Raw genomic sequence first — 15812 nt, 5'->3', positions numbered from 1 at the left:
TGAGAAGTAAAATTTTCAAAAATTTGAAACCATGACAATGAAAAATTCCATGCTATTTTTTTCATATGCAAAATCATTTAAGATTTTGCTTGAGGGGCTGGAGAGATGGCTCAGTGGTTAAGAGCACTGGCTGTTCTTCCAGAGGATCTCAGTTCAATCCCCAGCAACTACATGGTAGCTCACAACTACCTGTAACTCCAGTTCCAGGGGATCTGATACTCTTACACAGACATACTCATAGGCAAAACACCAAACTGCATAAAATACAACAGTGAAAATAATAAATCATTTAAAATGATATTGCATGAAATTACTTTAAGGCTCTGTAAGATACATACAAAACACAAAAGAATTTCATGTTTAGTCTTGAGACACATTCCCATGACAACTCATCACATATATGCAGATGCCAAATCAGAAACAAAACACAAACCAGGACTCTGAGAAACCCAGGTGCAAGCATTTCAGCATATGTAGGTAATTATCATTCAAGCAAGAAAAAAAAAAAAGAAAAGAAAAGAAAAACCTGTGTGGTCACAGAGAAGGGAAGACAGTTTAAAATGCCAGGGGACATATCATTTGGTATTCATATGTGCTTAAATATAGGAGAAGGAAATTCGCTGAGAGTTTGGCTACCACTGCGGAACAAGTTCTAAATACCAATTGTGAAATCCAGTAACATTTTTCACACAGAATATTACAGAACCCCTTCCTGTGGAGACTTAAAATAATATTTTTTTTTTTAACTATACCAATTAAAAAAAAAAAACCAAAAAAACCCCAACTTCCACAGAACTGGTTCCATTTTTAACAATCTAGATCTATTGCGGTAAATAAGGATCAGGATAAACAAATAGGCCGAAGAGATGTTTATTCAGGGAGAAATAACTTACAACCTAGACAGATGAACACCAGGAAATTCAACCCGATCCCTCTCCTGTCCGAGTCACGCCAGAAAGAGAGCGCCTTCCTCGCCCCCTCCGACCTCCTTCCACAGGTCACTTCCGCCCATGGCTCCACCCCCAATGGGCGTGGTCAGTGCCACAGAAGGACTATCTCACTACATAGATCCTTTCTGTATTCAAGGAACCTTAACCCCAAGAGGTGCAGGATACATGGATTGCCTGCTTTCCTGGACAGCATAGCTGGGGAAGACTTCCTCCATGTATGAAAAAGCAAACCCTACCACACTATACCGATATTCCGTTCTCACAAAATGAATATGTTCAGCGTTCAAGCAACACCCAAGTGAGGAAAAAGAAGGTGGCCGACCCTTTCCCACTCTGTCCCCAAAAGGAACCAACATCCAGGAGTAGAGGCAGGAGGATCTCTGTGAGTTCCAGGCCAGCTAGGGCTACATAGTGAGACTCTGTTTCATACAAAACAAGCAAAAGCTAACAACTACAAATACAAAAATCACAAGACACCATGACAGTGTCTCGCTAGGGAGCTGAGGCTAGCCTGTGACACCATCTTGGATTCCCAAGTGCTGGGATTATAGATGCGCACCATCACTCTTGACCGATACCACCAGGAGGCAAAGACCACAGATTAATTTTGTTGACATGAAACCACATATAGTAGTAGACATATTGTTGCTGTTTTGAGATACGGCTGGCTCAGGAACGATGTAGCCCAGACTGCTATCAAACTCAAAATCCTTGGTCTTGGCCTCCAAAGCACTGAATTACAAATCTGTTATAGGCCCCACACCTGGGTGCACAGGTTTTTTTTTTTTTTTTTCTCTCTCGCTCTCTTGTTTACTCATTTGAAAGTCATCTAAGTTGTTAGCTGGAGATATTAATAAATTGTCTCTGGAATGGCATTCTCTTCTATTTCCTCCTCCATCTCTTCAACTAGACAGACAGTACCACAGGTTGTAGATGCTGCTATTAAAGCCATTTGTATGCACAACTTCCAGTACCCAGGATGCTTTTCTCCTGAGTGTGATGAGCAGTAACCCTTACAGGATGTGTGGGAGGCAAGAACAAACAGGTTTTCAAAGCAGCTGTACCAGCTGACAGTCCCACCAGGCGGACAAGACAACGCCACAATGCCGACTGCACCAATCTGTACTCATAACATCCAGGAAGCTGAGACAGGGGGATTGGTACAAGTTTGAGGCCAGTTTTCTATAGAGAACGAGGCTCTGTTTAAAACAACAAAAAACCCAAAACTAAAAACAATCGGTTTTATTTACATTTGGTATTTGGGTTTTTTGTTTGTTTGTTTGCTTGTTTAATTAACCATTTTAAAGTAGTTTTTTTTCTTTTAATTTTTTAAGTTTTATTATGTATGCTGTGTTCTGCCTGAATGTATGCTTACACGCCAGAAGAGGGCACCAGATCTCATTACAGATGGTTGAGAGCCATCATGTGGTTGCTGGGAATTGAACTCAGGACCTCTGGAAGAGCAGTCAGTGTTACTAACCTCTGAGCCATCTCTCCAGCCCTTTAAAGTAGTTTTTATAAAAAGCAAACAAAGAAACAAACAAAAATCCCTCCTTCAGGTTTCATAAATGTGGATAGCAAATAGTCTGAGAAAGAAAAAAAATTTATATATATATATATATAAATAAAATTGGAAAGCCGCATGTCTCCCCAACACCCAACAACAAACCACTCAGAAGTTTCCCTGAGCAAAAGGCCAGACCATGCCCATGGCTCATTGCTTCTTCCTACTCTAGCTTCCTGCTCCACGAGCCGCCTGCGGTCCCAGCAATATGCACCTAATGCCTCCATCCAGTCACCCCGCTGTCAGCATAGGAACCCCGTAGTAGTTGGAATGTAACTGGTCCCCATAATCTCATAGGGAGTGGCACTATCAAGAGGCGTGGCTTTGTTGGAGTGGGTATGGCCTTTCTGGAATAAGTGTGTCACCATGGGGGCGGGCCTTGCTCCTAAGCTCAGGGTGCCACCCAGTGTTTCAGTCAACTTCCTATACTGCCTGTAAGATGTACGAATGTCCACTACTCCCTCGGCACCACATCTGCCACCATGCTCCCCACTACGACGATAATGGACTGAACCTCTGAAACTGTGAGCCACTGTAATTAAATGTTTTCCTTATAAGTGTTGCTGTGGTCCTTATAAATAAGACTGTCTAAAGACTTTCTAGGACTATTTCAACAGAAAATAAGAGACTATCACAAAGACCCTTCTGCCCATTATTTGGGTTGAACTGATTCTAATATTTTGCCATGTCTGGTTCATGTGAAAAAGTAAACATTATACATTTGGTTGCAGTCTCTTATAGCCTTAATGTGCAATATATCCATTAATGAAATAAAACAGTTTGCATACTACATTGGTCTTTTCAAATAAAATTAATGCAGTATAAACACATAAACAATCATACTTTGTGGACCTTCATTCAATACTGAGGATTTATCTTTGTTACACAAATTCAAATTCTCTCGTTTTAATGGATATAAAGTACTATCCCATTCAACCAGTGTATAACCTCATTCACTCATCAGTTGACTTCTGGTGTCCATTGAGGGCTTTTCCTAACTTATCTACCGTTAACAATGGTATGTTCATCTCATTCACTTTCTCTTTTGTGGCAGTTTTCCTCACAAGCCCCATTTACTTTTATAATTGAAGAAATAAAAATAAAATCCTGCCCCTACTCACTGCTTAAGAGCCAGGGGGGAAAGCAAGGCAATGAAGCCTTCGGGGCAAGCCCCGTGCAAGCAGCAGCCCCCTTTCTACACAGCCTCACGCGGCCTCTACCCTCTTCTCCCTCTCATTCTGGAACTTTTGGGTTTTTTATTTATTTATTTTTTGTTTTGTTTTGTTTTTGAGACAGTCTCAGGTAGCTCAGGCTACCCTCAAACTCATTATGATCAAGTCCTGATTTCTCTGCCTTCACCTCCTAAGTACTGGGATAACAGGTGTGTTCTGCCACCCCTGGGCTGAGTGACAATTTGTATTGGCACCTGAATAATCCAGTTTAGGGTTCAGCAATGTCCCAGATAAAGAGCATTTCTTTCATGGAAGATCTGGGATTTGGGTGTGCACTTCCTTCCTTGTGCTTCTATTTTTTTTTTTTTAAATATACATAGTATTCCATTAAGCCTACAATACTCATTTACGTTAAGCCTATCCTTTTTGTTACTGTTGCTGGCTCAGGCTTTTAGCAGTGCTGAGGATTAAACCTAGGATGTTTACAGGCTAGGCAAGCAAGTACTCTACCCCAGTCTTTCTACCACTTCTTATTTAAATTAAATGTTTTCACTTATAACTAATTAACAACAGTAAATCACCTTACTAGTGGACAATGTAACTAGAGAGTGGGTTTTCTCACAGGTCTAGAAAAATTCAACCAATGGGGTGGGGGCTGGAATATGAAGAAAGATATATACCAGACATGATGGAGGACATTTTTTATCCTAGTCCTCAGAAAGATCTCTGTAAGTTCAAAACCAGCAGGGCTACACAGAGAGACTGTCTTAAAGAAATAAGGAGGGAGGGAGAAAGCAAATGAGGGAGAGAGGGAGAGAGGAGAAGGGAGGAAAGAAGGAAGGAAGGAAAGAAGGATATGGGGGCTGTAGAGATTGCCACTCTCACAGAGGACCTGGGTTTGGTTTTCAGCAGACTGTCTGTAACTCTAGTTCTAAGAGATCCAATACCCTCATCTGGTCTCCAAAAGCAAAAGTTACACATACAGTACATACACATACATTCACATAAATACACATACATACAAAATAAAATAACATTTTTATTTTAAAAAAGGGACTATACACAAGTATTAATTGTTTCATAACAAGACTTGACTGTATAATGGCATACTCACCGGGCTACAACTAAAAACTGGTCAATCTGTCGGTCCGTAAGTGGACTATTGGGATCCCAAACTTTAACTTCCAATTTGGATTGTTCCCTCTCATCTGAGTCTCCTGAGAAAAAACAAAGGAAAGGGGGCACTGTTATCCACACCATGGCATACGGCAGACGACCATGGTCACTAACATGTCAGAAACACTCAAGTGTCAGGTAAACAGTGGTCACATCTGGGTGCACCCTTTGACGGCAGAGATGTGCAGAGATGGTGATACCAGAGAACCAACTCTACGGCACGTATCACCATCAGCATCAGCTGACATCTCCTGAGACCCCAGGCCAGGTGTGCTCATGCACGACTATAATCCCACTTTGAGGTAGATGCAGGAGAAGGGATGTAAGTTCCAGGCCAGTCAGGATAACACAATGAGGCACCATCCCAACAACAGAAGACTAATTACAAGACTGTATAGCTGCCCACTTCTTTTCTTTTCTCTTCCACACAAAGCTGGAGAAACATAGATCCAGAAATGTGCTTAAAGAGACAACCATTTCTTTGGTATAGGCCTCACAAGCACCCAGTGGTACTCCCAGGTGGAAGGACCAAGGCTGTACCATACATCCTAGAAGCCCTTTTTTTCTTCGACAACTGGAAATACCCGCTTCCTAACTAAAATTCATCTTAGTTGTACCAGCTGCCACTGCCTGGCAATTTTTATGTTATATTTAAATCAGAAACACCCAAGGATGCCATTTATCACCATTTTCGTTGAATATTGCTCTGGATGATATACGGGAATGTGAATCAAAGGAATAATAAGTTACTAGAATAGCATCATAAATATAAATACAAAAAGCTCAGTGAAATTTCCAAAGAAACTATAATATAAGAAAAAATTCACATTCATTGTAACAATAAAAATAAGAAATTCAAATAACATTGGCAGGATATTTATATAATTATTAGAACTTCCAAAGAAAAGATGATTTGAATAAATAAACAGTGAAGTGTTAAGTCTTTCTGATACCATCTTTGTACAATTCTTGCATAGGATAAATTTATAAGAACTTAATTTTAGGAGTAGATAAATTATTTCATTAATCTACAAGTCAAATACTACTAAGCTAACAAGAAATAGGATTAACTCTGAACAGGATTCTAATAGAAAGCAACAGTAAACCAAACGATGTTGATCTCAGTTTGATCCCCAATACCACAAAAAGAAAAGTGTCAATAAAAGAGGGACTGGGGGCACAGCTTGCTAACGTGCCCTAAGCCCTGGGTTCCAGTCCCAGTACCACATAAATCCAGGCTTGGTGGATTTCTGGGTCTTGGGAGATGAAGAAGGTAGGAAGAAGCCAACCAAAGCTACATGACACCCTATCTCAAAAAATACAAAAATTAATACATTTAAAATTATAAGTACTACTGTCATATAAATAATAACTGACACTGAACAATTACAATGTCCCAAGAAGCCATTATAGCAGATTTTCTCACACTAGACACTGGACCATTGGGGCTGAATACATTCTGTGCATTCTCCCATGTTTGGCAGCATCAGGGGATTTTATCTAAGGTATGCCTATAGAATATCACCTACCTACTTTCTTCCCCAATATCACAATGACATTTATACATTGCCTAATGTTTCCTAGGGGACAAATTTGTCCAGTCATTGACATGTTTTATAAGTCTACAATGTATATCTGCTTATACTCAAATTCAAAGCAAGACTATTATTATTATTATTCAGTGCCCCTCTAAGTCCATCTTCATGGTCCTAACCAGAGATGCTGGTGTAAGCAGAGGGCCACAGTTAAGCATGGCTAAGCCCATTGGCCAAGGTGTGTGGTCAAGGTGTGGCCCTGCCCATCACTGATTTGGCTCCAGTCTCTCCTGCAAAGCAGTTAAATGAGTTTTAAAAAAAACTGTGTGAAGCTGGGCATGGTGGCACACACCATTAATCCCAGCACTGCGCAGGCAGGGGTAAGTGGATCTCTGTGAGTGCCAGGCCAGCCTGCTCTACAGAATGAGCTCCAAGCCAGCTAGGTCTACATAGTGAGATCCTGCTTAAAAACAAACCAAAACAAACTGTGAAGTCTCTTTCCTAGAGACTAGGGCACCAAGTTGGTACCAGGCTTTAGCTTTTTCCCTGTTTGCAGCATGAGATTCCTAACACAGTGCTGAGAGATCTGCATCTACGAAATTAGCCATTGCAAACAACACAGTTGAGCTGGGGGTGCAGTTAGTTCATCAGGGAAAGAGAGGGAGAGAGAAGACAACCACAAGGTTGATGGGGAAATGGATGGAACTTTCAAGACCTAGGGGACTTGTCCTCGGTGCATTTAAAGGAGTAAACAGTAAGGGCCATAACTGAACCGCTGCCAACAACGAAGGCTCCACTGACATTTGCACAGAGCACAAAGGTCTGTTGATCTTTATCTCCTTAAACCTCGACCCTTGGAGGCCAATGAGCTGGAGATTCTGGCCAATGAGCTGGAGTTTCAGTGAAATTAAAAACTGAATCCAAGGTGCAGGAGTGTTTCCTCTTTTGCAGAGCCAAGCTGCCCATGTAACTCTTCCACAGTGGAGCGTGGTGGTGGTGGTGGGGGGTGTGGTCACAAAACCAGCCTCCTGCAGGCCTGTGCTGGGTGGAGGTGCTCCTCAGAAAGCCCACTGGAAGGACACTGCTCTACACTATCTGCTGATAGTTTCCCATTTCATGACTACAGGTGAGGCGATCTTGTTTCTAAAATACGTAATACACACAAATTAATTATTTAGCTCTCAAAGGAGGAGACTCTTGGGAATTCACACTCCACCACATACGCTTTCTCTCTTTCTTTTTGGTTTTTTGAGATGGGGTCTCTCTGTGGAGCCCTGGCTGGCCTTGAACTCACAGAGAACCTCTTATTAACGGAGTGCGCCACCACTTGCTGGCCCACATACCTTTCTTTAAAGAGAAAGACCCCGTCAGATGGGTCTAACTAGTTCCCAAGACTATAATCAGACACTTTTACCCATGTTTTACCAAAATCTGGGCATCCAGGATCCATCTTAGTTTAACCATTTAGCAGTTTAAAATATCATCTATAGAACAGACTTCTTTCTTCAAATTCTAGTGTTCTAATACATTTAAATAATAATTCTAAACTTCCTACATGACGTGGTTTTCCATGGAAAAGTCACACCAGGTAGTCTATTTGAATTTAATGAAATATTTAAAATCGAATCTTTACCTTCATTTTCAAGCTGAATACTCATCATCCCAGATATGAAGTGTTTGCTAAAGGATGGTGAGCCTTAAATGAACCCTAAAATACCACAACTGTCTTCTAGAGTCCATTAGGATGCGTGCACAAAGAAGGCAAGCCTGTTACCAGATTCGGGCAAACTGCTGCTGCACCTACCCAGGATATTGCTCCAGACTCACTTCCTATTCCGATGCAAATTGTGATCTGGCCACTGGTCAAAAAGCTTCCACTGGAGACTATGATCGGGCTCAGAAGGCTGGAACTGCAGAGTCCTAAACAATTGTTCCCAAATACACCGCTTTCTACTGTTCATTGGTCCTGCAGCTACACTCTCTACACTGCTGTGTGGTGGCAGTGCCTTGGTTTGTTTCAGACTTGTGTCTGTTGATTTCATTTTCAAGGCATAATCTTGCCATGTAATTCAGTATGAAACCCACAACCCTCTTGCTTTAGCCTCCCAAGGGCTGGGTTTCCAAGCATACATCCATACCAGGCTCATGTTCATGACTTTAGACATCTGTTGTTAATGCTTAAGGCCCTTTTCCCTAACAGATATTAATCAGAAGGAAGGTTCTTGCCAGGCAATGATCTCAGGAAAGCTAGGGAACAAAAAAACAAAAAAACAAACAAACAAACAAAAAAACCCCAAAAAAACAAAACCCCACAACCAACATAAACAAACAAAAATAAAGCCTGATCCTCCAAGGAGGGGTGGGGTGGGGTGGGGGTGGGAATACAGAGAATGAGAGGGAGAACATGAATGAATGTGAATCGCACATTAAATGGAATTCAACAACATGAGGTTTTTTAGCTTTATTGTTTTTGTTGTTGTTGTTGTTGTTGTTTTAAGACAGTGTCTGTGCAGCCTTGGTAGGCTGGCCTGGAACGCACTTGTAGATCAGGCTACCCTCAAACACAGATCACCCTGCCTCTGGCTCCCAAGTACGTAAAGGCATGTGCCACCACACCTGTCCTGGTACTCACCAACAGTACAAAGCTAAAAAACAGCCATAGAGCCTAAAAGATGACTCAGTGGGCGAAGTGCTAGCCACACAAACACAAGGGTCTCACTTTTACCCCCAGCACCCATATATAAACAGGAGTTGGGCACAGCAGTGCACACATGCAGTGCATCGCAAGGAGGAGGCATGGGGGGATCCCTGGTGCTTGCTGGCCAGCCGCTCCGGCTCAGTTAAAGACCCTGAACCAAAAGATAAAAAGACAGACCCCTACCCAATGTTGACCCCTGGCCTAGCACACCCCACACTCACAGACATACATACACATGTGGGACACACACACAAAACACACCCATGAAAACAAACAAGTGTGAAGTCACGGAGTAAACCAACGTGTATATTATTCTCTGACGCTCATTATGCTTCTGAAACTGTTAGACTCTGCCTTTACATTCTTCTTCCCCGAGGACAAGAACCTTCATGTTTTAAGACGCCAGCTTCCCTGGACTTAAAGTCAAAGCACAAACCTTCTGGTAGCATGTCTGGAATGTCAGCCTGATACTTTGGGCCCACTCTGATTTCGCCTTTGTCGGCTAATAAAGTTTTCACTGAAGGGTCATACACCAATGAGTAGAAGAAGGCATCCTGTGGGGGGGAAAGGACAAAAAAACAACCAAGTAAGCTGAAGTCCTTCTACTTTTTATAAAGCAGCCAAATCAATATCACAAAAATGAAAATTGTAACTTTAATTTCTGAGTATGTAAAATTTCATTGTAGTGAACAAATTAATAAATCTTCAAGGAGAACACGGCAATACTGCCATCACGTACCATAGCACAAAATCACACAAAACCAAAACAAATAACCCTAAGAATATAATATTTTATAATTTGTTTTAATATAAAAGAAAGCCGTTAACTACCCCAGACAGAGCTCTGAGAGGCTTGCCGGGATGGCTAGCAGGGAGGCTGAGGCAGGAGGATCTCTTTGAGTTACAGGCCAGCCAGGGGTACATGGTGAGACTGTCTCAGAGACAAACACCCAGCATATTGACTAGAATACAAGAGTGGAGCTTGCATGTTGTTTATTTTTTAAGATTTGTTTGTTTTTCTTTTATGCGCGCCAATGTTTGCCTGCATATATCATGTATGCCCGCGCATCACGTACACACATGGAGCCCAGAGGCCTGCAAAGGGCACCAGGTCCCCTGAAACTAGAGTTACAGATGGCTGTGAGCTACCATGTGGGTGCTAAGAATTCAATCCAGGTCCTTTGCGAGTGCATCAAGTGCTCTCAACCACTGAGTCATCTCTCTAGCACCCTTATGTGTGGCTGGTCAATATCACTATACAAATCCCATGTGATTACTATTATAATTCTTTCACCCTTTTTAAACTGTAATGCATAGTCCTGTATAGACACACATGATCACCACCAGCCTACTCCATTGGTTCCTTCAAAAGCTCAGTAGGGCCATCAGATGGCTCAGAGGGTAGAAGAGCTTACAGCCCAAGACTACCCACCTGAGTTTGATCCCCTGAACCCACATAAAAGGGCAGAAGGAGAGAAATGACTGCACCAAGTTGTCCTCTGACCTCCATATACATACGGTAGCATCTATGTCCGCCCCCTCTCATCACATACACGTGCATGTGGACAGGTACATACACATACATACCTAATAAATTAATTTTTAAATATAAACAAACAAAAAGGCTCCAGTGTCCTAGAGTTAATAAGCACAGTGCCCTGGCTGCCTGTTCTTATGAATTCTGCAGAGCCACCAGCGCGTGAGTTATTTATTCAAAAATAGACCATAGAGAGAAGGAGTGAGAATCAGAGATGAGCATCCTCATCTACACCCTGAGCTGCATGTAACTCCAACAAGCCTCTCATTAGCAAGTGATAAAGAGCTACCACTCTACCTTCAGCCAGGGCAATGCAATTGCCCAAATGCACTCCAGTCAGTGTCCTCTTGTTGGAATGACACAATAACACTCAGGCACAAAAGGAAATAAAGTTCAAGGTATGGGTTTCACATGAAGTAATGGGGAGAAAACACAAAATGAAAATGACTGCAAATTACCTCTTTGTCAAGGTAGGACAGCACCGACTCTGTCTCATTCAGCAGGGCAACGCTGCATTTCCCTCTGTTAAGAAGAAAAAGACCACACGACAGGCGTTACATTCACAGTGATTACATGCGCAAGTTTGAGATACCCACACTCTAAAGGGTAGGTGAAAGTCTAGATGGCAGCGAGGGACACACTGAGACTCTGTAGACCAGCTTTGCAGTCCTCAGGCAACCTGCACAATAAAGCTGCATGTACAGGCACTTACAGAGGCCAGCCAGCTCCAGCTGTGTTACTAAACAGCAAATGATTGCAACAGACACTTCCTAATCATTCAATAAAAAAGAACTCAGTGAAACCCTCCGACTAAAAGCGAGATTCTCGACCTATAAAACCACTGAGGCAATCATACACAAGAACTCTTCAGTCATCCCCACACAACCCAACACATAAACTAACAGACAAGCAGTGAGTGCATGAGACCTCGGGAATAATGGACATTTATTTACATAAGGATGTAACCAACTCACCTTTACTATTCCTAAGGTTAGTTCAGTTTTAAACACAAACAACTTCTGCAGAACAGGGGCAAAGTAAAGACCTACACATTTGTGGGCCTTGAGATCTGGCACCATTCACCCCTAATGTAGCCCTGACTGTGACTTCAGAAATGCGTGTGTTGGTTTGAAAAGGAAATGTCCCCCACAGGCTTGGGTGGACAGTCTTGCTGTTGGGAAATCTGCTCTGTGGGTGGGGTTTCAGATTATAACTCTTTCCCACTTCCAGTTCCCTCTCCCTGCTTCCTGTTTGCAATTGCAGGCATGAGCTCTCAGCTTCCGGCCACTGCTACCATGCCTGCTGCTTGCTGCCTTGCCTCTCTGATGTGGTGGACTCTGAATCCTCTGGAGCCACAGCCCAAATAAACTCCTTCTGCAAGTTGCCTTGGTTGTGGTGTTTTATCACAGCAACAGATGAGTAACTAATACACTGGGCCACTGTGTGAAACCCTCCTCAGAAACAAAGGAAAAAAACCAAAACAGAATAATCAAAGCAGCAGAAAAGTAACTAACATGCTGGACCACCATGTGAAACCCTTCTCAGAAACAAAGGAAAAGAGAACAGGACAGAACTGTAAGAATAGAATATGAGGAAGCCACATGCAGTGCAGAGAAACTGAAAATACAGAATAGGAATCAAGTCCATGACTGCCTTGGGGTGTGTGTGTGTGTTTTAAAAAAATCAAATTAGCCGGGTGTGGTGGTGCACACCCTTTGATCCCAGCACTTGGGAGGCAGAGGTAGGCGGATCTCTGTGAGTTGGAGACCAGCCTAGTCTACAAGAGCTACTTCCAGGACAGCCTATAAAGCCACAGAGAAACCCTGTCTCGAAAAACCAAAAATAAAAGTTAAAAATAAAAGAAGGATCCTAAGCAGGTAAACTGCACAGATGCATGTAGATACTATACATCAGAGACACACAGATACACAGAGAGGCAGGCAGGCATGAGCACACATGCACTTGCGCACACACATACACTGGCAAAACACACACACACACACACACACACACACACACACACACACAGAGCTGCTAATTCTATATCAGATTTCTTGGACTTGGCACCTTGACTGACATTTGGGAATAGGTGAGTCTTTGTTATCTGGTCTGTGTTATGGGTAGCAGCAACTGTAACCTTTACCCCTGAATGACAGCAGTCCGCCAGTTGTGACAAACAAAACTATTTAGGTGTATTTAATATTTTGTGGGAGGCTATCCTTTATTGGGAGCCATCATTCTACATGTTGGGTGTTAATAAGTCATGGTTTTAGTAACTGGATCTTGAGACCAAACATTTTAGAGTGCTTATACAACAATATGATTTTGTAGGTTTTTAAGATTACAAAAAAAAAAAAAAAAAAAAGGGACAAAGAAGAGAAATAGTCTAGATACTTCTATACATTTCTAGTCACATACTTATTTCCTGTGGTGACACTTTAACAGATGTTAGCAAACAAAAACTAAAAGAAGGTGACTTGAGAAGCTGCGGTTGCAGTCCAACTGAAAGAGTCCTTGGTTCCTTCGCTTGAAGCCCTCCCTGGCTTTGGTCTTTGGCACTTCAGAAACCATGAGTGGTGGTGCCTGCCTAGACTCCCATCACTTGGGAGGCAGAAGCAGGAAGACTAGAAGTTCAAAGTCATCTTTGGCTACCTAGGGAGTTCAAGGCTAGCCTGGGTGACATAAACCCTGTAACAACAAAAACAAACACCACTAGGAAGAAACCTCAACACTGGCTTGAGCAAGTAAATTCAGGAATTAAAAAAGCCAAGAAAAGAAGGGCAGTTGGATTTAATGTCAATGGATTTAGTAAATAAGAGGAAACAGCATGCAGTGTTTGGGGAAGATCACTGTGGCAGTGGCATGTGAAGAATACAGACTTGGTGAAAATAGGAAAAAAAGTTGTCAAAGACAATCAGAGAAGAAAAGCCCTCATCTTGGTCCCCCTCCCCTCTCATAAGAAGAACTGGAAGTTCCACAGAAAGCATGGGAGGACTCCCCGCTCCAGGTCAGATGACAGATACATCATGTGAACAGCAGGGAAACCCAGGCAGCCCACAACATGCAGGACATCAGGACAGAACAGACTGTGCCTGCACCGAGATCCAGATGGACAATCCATCAGCCTTCCTTACTGGCTGCGTCTAAGACTGGAAGTCATAGGTGGTGGATGACTTCATCCTCCAGACACCACAGGGCTGATGCACACATACGAACTCTCAGAGGCTGTGAGAGTGCACAAGACCTGCACAGACTCACACCAGACATGATAGGAATGATGTGGTGATGGGAGATGTCATTCTGTATATGTTTCTCATACTGGTTAATAATAAAGTACTGTTGGCCAATAGGAAAGGAAGATAGGAGGGACTAGGAGACAAGGAGGAAATAGGAAGTAGTAAAGAAAGCCAAGATGGAGAGTCTGGAGAAAGGAGTATGCTGTCGGCTCCCTGGTAAGAGAAATACATAGATCAGCACAAATGGGTTAATAATTAAAGGTAGAGCTAGCCGATAAGAAACAAGTAACCAGGCCAACAGTATAATACCAAATACAAAGTCTCTGTGTATTATTTGGGGCTGGCGGCATGGCGGCGGGACAAGACTAGCGGCAGCGGGCAGAAAAACCGTACTCGTTACAATGTGGCTTTGGAGCCTGTCCTGGAACTAGCTCTTGTAGACCAGGCTGGTCTTGAACTCACAGAGATCTGCCTGCCTCTGCTTCCCAAGCACTGGGATTAAAGATGTGCGCCACCATCGACCAGCAAGGTTTTTCATTACTGTTGTTTGGTTTGGCTGTTTATTTTTGTTTTGTTTTGTTTTGTTTTGGCTTTTTTTGTTTGTTTGTTTCATTGACTTATTTTTTTTTAAAGTTTGTCTATTTTGATTTCTGGTTTTTGTTATTGTTGTTTTTTCCTGTTCATTTCTGAGAGAGAGGGAGAGCACATGAAATTGGGTGGATAGGACCTGGGAGGAGTTGGAAAAGAATATGATCACAATATGTTATATGAAAAAGGTTTAAAATTTTTTAAAAAGCATTCTAGGGACTGAGGCCAAACCTGTACTTGTACTAGACCACCTGCTTAGACGCAGGAGGCTACAAGGACAGGGGAGGGAAATTCTAGAGGAGGGACTTCATTATAAAAGCTACGGCATGACCTCCTCTCTCACTGTATTTCCCTAAAGCCCCCATCCTACTGACAAGGCTACAAGCAGACTTTAAGCACTAAGGAACTTTGTCATGCTAAGATTATTTTTAGAGCAAAATGCTATTTTTTAATCTAAACTTCATCTGGTTTTGGATAAAACAACCAGTGTTCACTTTAACTGTCTAATCACAAAAGTAATTGAGTTTTGTTGAAATGGCAACATAATCAAACACTTAACGAATGGAAGGTTTTCTTCACAGAGCTTTCCCAATCCCTTTACAAAGAAGGAGCAGTGATTTCAGATCACCACCACCTCATACTGCTGTCATTAATGGATCTCTAGGCTGCAGTGAAGTGCCTGGACCCAGGAGACAACCGAACAGCAACAGCGTGTGGTGGTTTGAATGAGGATGGCTCATAGATGCTTAGTCACCAGGGAGGGGCACTATTTGAGAAGTGTTAGGAGGTGTGGCCTTGGTGGAAGAAGTGTGTCACTGAGAATGGGCTCTGAGATGTCAAAAGGCCAAGCCAGGCCTAGGGTCTCATCTCCCTCCAACTACGCCTCCTCTAGACCCCCACCCTCCTCCCCTCTCTTCCTCTCCCTGCCTATGGATTAGGAAATCGCTCTTAGCTCCTTCTTCAACACCACATTCCCTGCCACCAGGGCAATAGACTAAATCTCTGAAACTGTAAGCAAGCCGCCAATTAAATGCTTTCTTTTGTCAGAATTGCCTTGGTCATGCGTGGTGTTTCTAGTAACAGAACAGTGACTTAAGACAGAAATTGGTACCAGGGACTGGGGTACTGCTGTGACAGTCCTGAGCTAGAAAAGAGATTGGTTGCTTTAAACAGGGCTCAGTGAGCCATACTAGCAGGAGCATGGAAGACAGTGATGCAGAGGGTGATTTGAACTGTGGGGGCCAGATCAAGAGGCTTCAGAGGGAAAGAATATTAGCAAGTACCCTAGAGACCATTCTTGTGTTATTTTGGCAAAGAGCATGGTTGATTTTTGCCCTTGTCCTAAAAATCTGCCTG

At 42.6% G+C, this 15812-nt stretch overlaps 1 protein-coding gene across 7 annotated transcripts in view; it reads right to left on the bottom strand.

Annotated features, from left to right (window-relative positions):
- Mta3 (metastasis associated 1 family member 3) overlaps window positions 1-15812 on the bottom strand; it is a 116762-nt gene that overhangs the window by 59229 nt on the left and 41721 nt on the right. For all 7 annotated transcript variants that reach the window (XM_051175176.1, XM_051175180.1, XM_051175175.1 and 4 more), the window contains exons 5-7: window positions 11091-11154; window positions 9532-9649; window positions 4801-4903 (exon numbers count right to left, since the gene is read on the bottom strand). In XM_051175176.1, the coding sequence (XP_051031133.1) occupies window positions 4801-4903; window positions 9532-9649; window positions 11091-11154 (285 nt within the window). The remainder of the gene's footprint in view (window positions 1-4800; window positions 4904-9531; window positions 9650-11090; window positions 11155-15812) is intronic.

Source organism: Phodopus roborovskii, unplaced genomic scaffold (genome assembly GCF_943737965.1).
Source record: "Phodopus roborovskii unplaced genomic scaffold, PHOROB, whole genome shotgun sequence".
Lineage (NCBI taxonomy): Eukaryota > Metazoa > Chordata > Mammalia > Rodentia > Cricetidae > Phodopus > Phodopus roborovskii.
The sequence above is the reverse complement of the archived record's forward strand: the minus strand, read 5'-3'. Positions and strand labels throughout refer to the sequence as shown.